Source organism: Durio zibethinus, chromosome 23 (assembly GCF_047325235.1).
Source record: "Durio zibethinus cultivar Kanyao isolate XHJ-2024 chromosome 23, ASM4732523v1, whole genome shotgun sequence".
Taxonomy (NCBI): Eukaryota; Viridiplantae; Streptophyta; class Magnoliopsida; order Malvales; family Malvaceae; genus Durio; species Durio zibethinus.
Genome location: NC_143184.1, coordinates 13,235,931 through 13,243,796, shown reverse-complemented (window position 1 = coordinate 13,243,796; position 7,866 = coordinate 13,235,931). Strand labels below are relative to the sequence as shown.

General features: G+C 31.4%; 1 protein-coding gene across 6 annotated transcripts; it reads left to right on the top strand.

The window, feature by feature from the left end:
* Window positions 1-368: 368 nt before the first annotated feature.
* Window positions 369-7,662, top strand: LOC111314663 (putative lipid phosphate phosphatase 3, chloroplastic). Of its 6 annotated transcripts, none has more exons than XM_022916251.2 (9): window positions 369-393; window positions 650-690; window positions 3,166-3,387; window positions 3,504-3,591; window positions 3,707-3,816; window positions 3,928-4,018; window positions 4,159-4,347; window positions 4,425-4,484; window positions 7,129-7,662. In XM_022916251.2, the coding sequence occupies exons 3-9, from the start codon at window positions 3,172-3,174 to the stop codon at window positions 7,335-7,337; spliced, it is 963 nt and encodes a 320-aa protein (XP_022771986.2). In that variant the 5' UTR covers window positions 369-393; window positions 650-690; window positions 3,166-3,171; the 3' UTR covers window positions 7,338-7,662. The 6 variants fall into 6 exon arrangements, with proteins under 6 accessions (XP_022771986.2, XP_022771985.2, XP_089608551.1 ...); XM_089752425.1 differs by lacking the exon at window positions 369-393 and adding an exon at window positions 839-875 and having other exon boundaries at window positions 467-690; XM_022916250.2 differs by lacking the exon at window positions 369-393 and having other exon boundaries at window positions 396-690.
* The last annotated feature ends 204 nt before the right edge of the window (window positions 7,663-7,866 follow it).

Genomic DNA, 7,866 nt, shown 5'->3' with positions numbered 1-7,866 from the left:
AAATTTAACTATCTTTCATAAAATTATATAGATTTAATTAGTTAATATGGCTGATAATGGGGCAAAGATATTAATTTTTTGTTAAAATTTAAATAAAATCTGTTAAGATGATCAATTTTGATATATTTAATAAATTTTAGCAATCTGAATAGATAAAATTTAATGATCGAAATAGATTTAGGTATTAGTTGGATTACCTTCATATGAAATTTAGCGTGTAACGAACAGCGAAATTTTGGCGCTGGAATTACCCTTTGTTTGCAAACGTCTCGTGTCCCCCCGTGCATGAACAGCCCCTATCTTCTCCAACCCCACTTGGGTCCCAGCTCCAACCTCAACCAACACCACCATTTTCAATTTTTCACTTTCAAAAAAACCACCCAAAGCTCTGAGGTAAATTCTTTCATTTTGTCATTATAAGTTCATTTTTTCTACTTCTTTGTTGTTTTATCAGAATTATTGAGGATAAGAATCTTTTGTGTTGACTTGGCGTGTGAACAGAACAAGCACTTCAGTTCCCCCCTGTTTTTGTTGGGTTCTTCTGCATTTTAGGGCATATATTAATTTTTACCGTAAAAAACCCATTTATTATCTGCATATTTTCTGTGTGTTTTTGACTGGTTTATGCCTATGGCTTCCTGGAACTCAGGTTTTCTTTCTTGGCTTAAGAATTTCAGGAATATTTTTCAGGTTAGTGGGATTTTTTTACTTTAATTTTTCATCTTACAAATTTTTTTTCTCATTTGTTTGGTTATTGATGTTGGGGTTCATATCATAATATTATACAATACTTTAAATAAAGTTGAGTGGCTCAATTAATGGGTTTTTTTTTTAACAGCTGTTATGTTCTTAGCGCTCTGCTTCTACTTGATCTGGTAGTTTTCTTTGTGTTTCTATTATTCCTATATTATTGGTTTATACTTTTAGTATTGCAGAACATTGGTCAGAATGAACCATTTCGAGTGATTATGTTATGTTTTTGTGTTTCTAGTATTGTGGATCATACGGTTCTTGGTACTGGTCTGGAGTAAATTCTTCTATCCACGAAGCGACAAACTCTTCAAGTTTATGTTATTAACAAACCTTAAATATTTGTAAATGTATCGGTTCCTGTTAAAAGTGTTATTCCATGGTGCAACTAAAGATTGATAATTTACTATTCATCATTACCTATTACCATAATTTCACCTCAAAATTTATGGAATGAAATCAAAATTTAATTGTAATTACTTACAATAACTTCATCATAATTACTTGGAATGGCATGTGGTACTTTTTATAAAACTTTTCCTGAATCCTGACCAAACTTTCGCTGTCTGTTGGCAAAGGATATCAGTTATTAAATTCTGCTAATTCGGGCTTTAGGTTTGTTGACAATTGATCATGTAGGTTAATTACAATTGATCATGTAGGTTAATTATTCATTTATTGGTAGTAAGAGTTTTTTGCTTATAAAGCATTCTAATTCAGTTAGTTTATTTGCTGTGTTCAGCTAAGACTGAAGGAATCTCTTACTTCTTGGGTTGAAATGCACATCACTATCAATTTCTTAAGACGAATTGCTAAGATCTTCTCTTAAGATCAAGTAAAGAATGGACAAGATCTATTTTTTGAAAATTTGGATATTGTCATTGATGTTGACATGTTACTTTGTCTTGATATATATTGAAGATCCCCTAGGGATGATTGTTGGTTTAGTAGGTTATTTACTATGAGGATTTTGTTATTGAATGTCCTGTGCTGTATTCAAGTCACTATTGACCTGGGAATTTTAATGTTCTTCTATTTTGTGGCTGTCTAACAATTTGACTCTAGAATTTTGATCTTCATGCCTAGAAGCCATCCATCTAATGAGTTTTACGCTTACTGTGTCATTCAGAGCATGGAAAAAGTATGGTTGGACGATTTGGTTGGGTTAAGATAGTTCCTATGCTTTACGGTTTTCATCTATAGAGTTGATCATTTTTTAGGCTTTTGCTAGCCAACATAAATATCTCCACCATTCAATCTAACTAATGATAGAGATAAATCTGAACGTTTGCAACTTTTACCTCTTGTTGTTTACTTATTGTTGGTTCTATCTATGGACTGATTTCTAGGTGATAAGAAAAATGCATTTTAAAAATTCAGGCATGTATGCTGGCTATGCTTTGCTTAGCCATCCTATGCTATCTTCTCTTATGCTCAAGAATCATTGAAAAAGTTAGAAACAATGGAAATATAGACCTGAACATGAACTTTCCTATTTCAAGGTGTAGAGGTGCAGGGGCTCTTTTGTGCGTTTGAGGGGGTGGGGGGGTGGGGAGGTTCATGTTTCATCCCTGAAGATTGGTTAGTTGGAATTGGCTAGGATTTATCAAGCCTGAGGGTGGAGAATCTTGCAAATGCTAGTCATTGTTTGTTATTCCTTGACCTTTCATTGATAGAACAGAGGAATAAAGAGGTATCTCTTTTTTTTTTCTTTACATTTGAATGAACATGACTAATTCTTTGACCTTAATATATTGGAATATTCAAGCATGCAAATCTAGTAGGTATATAGTGGTTGTAAATATCTCTTTCGGAAGAGAGTGATGAATATTATGTTTCCTTGTTTGAAATGAATATAGTTGTGAATTTTGAGATGGGCAACACTTGTCTTGTTGGTTTTGTCTTTATTTTATTGGATGTTGAAGTTGCAATATTTAACTCTGACTTTCCTTGACATGCTTTTCATCAACATTTTTCTTGGGAGTGGGATGTGATATAGAAATGGACAGAATCCTGCCAATGCGATATTCCTGTCAAAGTTCCATGATGATGCGTATAAAGAAGTCAAGAGTCTTTCCATTCTCATTTATTTTCTCTGGCATAAGGTTGCTTATGCTGTTTATGTATTATCCCTCTTGAAAAATGTTTCAACTATCAATCCCTAGGGTAAAATTAATAATGTTAAATTCAAATGTTTATCTGATCTCGGCTTGTCCTCACCTCAGGATTGCATCTTCCTACCCTTAAATTGGCATTCACGATTTCTAGTGGAATTTAATTTTTTTTGTTTTTCTTGTTTATTGGGGGATTTTGCATCCTATGATGGTTGTGGTCATAATTTCCTTATTGTGCCTCTGCGAGGATCATATAATACATAACCTGAACAGTGCTCTGACATTCATATATGTTAAACAGTGCAGAATGAAGGAAGTCCAGCTTGGCTCACATACTGTAAGGTCCCATGGTGTCACCGTTGCAAGGACACACATGCATGATTGGCTTATACTTCTGTTGCTTGTGGTGATAGATGTTGTCCTTTATATCATTCATCCATTTTATCGCTTTGTGGGGAAGGATATGATGGATGATCTAAGATACCCCTTAAAAAGTAACACGGTGCCCTTTTGGGCTGTGCCAGTAAATTTCCTTTGCCTTTGCTTTGTAGTAAAATCCTTATTTTCGGTATGAGTAATAATTCTTTCTCTCTTGCTCCCCCCCCCCCCCCCCAACCCAAAATGCCCCTCAATATTTAGGTATATGCAGTTCTGTTGCCAATGATGATTTTTCTCATTGTGTACATCCGTAGAAGGGATGTTTATGATCTTCATCATGCCATACTAGATAAGTGTATCTTTTGGATATTTCTCTGTTTTATCAACAAAGTTTTCTTCTGAATGAGCTTAAGAAAAGAATCATAACTTTAAAGTGTTGACTAAAAATTAGTTTGCTAATGCAGGCCTATTATTCTCTGTTCTAGTGACGGCAGTTATCACTGATTCTATAAAAAATGCAGTCGGACGACCTCGGCCGGACTTCTTTTGGCGCTGTTTTCCAGATGGAAAGGATGTATGTCTCTGTAGACCTGCCATAATGGGAACATAAAGTTTCACTGCTACCCTGTGACTTTTTGTAATGTCAATATTTTTTATCAAGGAACTCAAGTTAATTGCTTGACAGGCCTATGATAAATGGGGAAATGTCATCTGTCATGGTGATAAAAGTGTTATTAAGGAGGGGCATAAAAGCTTTCCAAGTGGGCACACCTCTGGTAAGTTCCTCTTATATTGGCAAAATTAATGTTCATATTTTGTTGAGATAATGAAAATTTTCAGATTGGTGTGATACTCTTAATGCTTCTAGTCATTTTCACACTGTAAGCTTTGGAGGATTTCTGGATTCATGTTTTAGGGTCTTTTTCCGGGCTGGGTTTTCTGTCACTGTACTTATCTGGAAAAATCAAAGCATTTGATCGCAAAGGACATGTTGCAAAACTATGCATCGTTTTTCTTCCTCTGTTGGTTGCATCTCTTGTGGGCGTTTCTCGAGTGGATGACTATTGGCATCACTGGCAAGATGTCTTTGCAGGAGGTCTCCTAGGTTGGTGTTGCCCTAATATGGACATTGTTTTGATTCATGACTTAGTCTATTACCTTTCTTAAGACTATCTTTTGTAGGGCTTCTAGTGGCTACATTTTGCTATTTGCAGTTCTTCCCACCACCATATCATGCTCATGGTAAGCTCCAAAACTGAAAATTGTTTAATTATTGAAAAGTTGATTCTACAAAGTGTCATGCTCTACATAAAATGCTTTATTGGTGAGATTCCTGAAAGCATATAAGGAACATAGGTATTAATATCTTCGGGTTGTTTTTTATAGAAATGAGTGATGCAAGAAGATTCTAAACTACGACCTAACATGATTTCTTTTTTTGGCCTTTCATATAACCTATTCCCGAGCTATGGGATATAAGGCTCAGTTGTTGATATTGTAGGTAGTAACATCTTCTCCTTTAGGAGTAAATAGGGAACACATTGACTTAGGAATCTCAGACTGTACAAAATTTTCAACATGGTTTCCATGATATGTCTTTAACATTTAGCTTTCCTGGAGGATTTTTTTTTTTTTATTAATTTAGGTTTGCTTTGATCTCATTTCATCCTCCATGAAACTAGAAAAATCCTATTTCTGGATTCGTGGATCTCTGCTTTTAATTAGAGAGAACTTTGATGGTGATAATCTTTAAATGGTCGTGGGGCCTATAAAATTTGTAAGCTTGCTTTTACTGATTTCGTTGTTGGAACGGGCTGCTGTTTGTCAAGTCTGGAATCAACTTCTTTTGTCAGTTAGCTGATACAGTTAGTTAAACCAGGGAGATAAAATTACCAATTATTTTTGTCTATAAAAACTTGGACATGCTGAATAGGAACATTTATTCTGAATTCTTACAATGCAAACAGATTCAATATATATATATATATATATATATATATATGATTTTTATTGAGAATTTCATTTTGAAATTTTAATGTGTAGTTGGTTGTTGAAACTATGATTGTTCATTGTAGTAAAGTTGCTTCCCTTAAAAGCCTCCTTCCCACCTTCCCTTTTCTTCTGCCAACTGCTAATTTGTTAGGTCAAAGATGCTTGTGTTGCCATGCACGTGTCACTCTTTTTTTTGGTACATAACAGGCTGCAGCCTAGTAATAGGGGAAGGGGTTGCATGTACTGAGATTCAAACTTCTTGCATGAACTAATTGAGTTAAATTTCGAGTTGATTAAATTTAACAATCTGTGTTTTTATGTCGTGTTTGATACGTGTAACAATACGAATTAATAAAATACAAACACGACATGAATTATAAATCTTGTTTAAATTATAAATACGAACACGACACGTTTATTATACGTGTTACATGTGATACGACACAACTAATATAAATAATACTAATATACACAAATAAACACGAATAACACTGATATACACAAATAAATAGTCGATATGTATTATAAAACATCATACCAAATTCAAAGCATTCCAAGTTACTGACTTCAGAATATTCAAAAAATAACAATAATTTATGAATTACGTTTTAATGATATCGTATCATGTAATATATAATAAATTATATATTTTTTTATCATTATACATATTATTTAGAATATATATTATTTTTAATTTTAAATGTATAATCTTTTATTTTAATTTTTATAATTTAAAATAATCGCATATCATGATTCGTGTTATTAAATGATCTTAAAATTTCTTATCATTATAAATGTTATCTATTATCATTATAATATATTATTGTATATTGATATGATTTGGAATTGCTTTACTTTATCAATGATTATATTGTTAGATGTTACTTGTTATTAACAATTAAGTGTATATTTATCTTTCTAAATTCTCTTTTAAAAAAAAACTGTTTTTAATCTTGCTATAAAAAAGTTACAAAGTACAATATTTATTTATTATGTTAAAATTTATATATATGTAATTTGTATATTACTAATATAAAAAATACTTGCATATTTAAAAAAATATAAAAAAATTGATACTAATTTAATATGCATTTAACATATATTATATATATTTAAATTTTAATATATACATTATTAATATAACAAACATAAATGTATATATAACTATATTAGTTTTTAGTATCAAATTCAAAATGATGAATTACTAAAAATTAAAGAATAAGATAATGATGTATTGTTCTAATATTATTATTTATATTGTATTTATATTATTAATATAAAAAATAATTTAAAAATAATTATTAAATCGGTATCATAATTAAATATTTAAAATAATCTTTATATGGTAATTGAATAGCTAATTAGGTATCATAATTAAAAGATTAAAAATTAAAATATTCTTTATATGTATATATTAAATTAAAATAAATATAAAAAATGTGTTAAACGTGTTTTTGTGTGACAAGTTTTATTTAAATGTATTTTTCGTGTCTTATAAGTGTTTAGATGTTTTAACACGTGACATGAATTGTTTCATTGTGAAATTTATGTCAACAAGAATAAACACGAAACATGTTTTTTTAAAACACATATGCAATTTTTTCTTTGTCATTTTTGTATCGTATCATTGTGTCGTGTTTAAAATTATCAAGTGTTGATGGCTGTGTCATTCTTGACATTTTAATTTGATGCATTATTAATTTAATTTATCACTTAGCTTTTCATATATATATATATATATATTCCTGTATATATTAGTAATCTAAATTCTCTTAAAGTGAGCAACAATTTAGAGTAAGTTAAAAAGCTGGTCATCAATCAAGTTAATGAAATCAACCATACTCTTGATTTGAACATCTAAGTTATCTGAACTTTTGAACAAAAATGCTTGTAGGTTGGGGGCCTTATGCTTATTTTCGAGTATTGGAGGAGTCAAATGCAAATACAAACACAACCAATGTTGCGACTCTGCAAGATGCAATGGCTGGAGAGGTTCAGGTTGTGAACCAAGAAGAAGAAATAAGTGATAATGGATTTACGGGACTGCATTTAGCACGTGGTTCTAGTTCAACGTTGGAAGATATAGAATCAGGGAAGAGGTAGCTCTGTAAGTTTCGTGTTCCTAACTCAGACCAAATGAGGTATATGTATGTATATAAACGCATCTCATGAGCCGCAAAGTTTTGAAGTAAATTTTATGAACGTCTTTCAAGCAGTTCTGAATTCTGCTGGTATATTAGCATATGATGCGGACAGTTTTCCTTCTGATTCTCCTCTTGGCTACATGTGAGGACTGAACACAATGTAAAAATAAAAATAAAAATTTCGTGCTATGCCTATTATTTGGAAAACTATAAATGTCTTATGTTCTTTTCATGCTTATATATTAAGCAAGGAAATGAAAGTGTGTTCATTTTGTTATATTTTATCCCTTTAGAGTGGACTAACAAAGTCATTTAATATAAATTTAGGTTAATTAACATCAAATAATGAGTAATTGTGTTGGTATTGATTTTGATAACACTTTAGTCGAATAGTATGATTTTTGTGAAGTGTAATCTTAATGTTATTTTTTGTCTTGGATCTGTATGTGATGGCTCAGTCATTAACCGATGGGAGGTCCCAATACTTG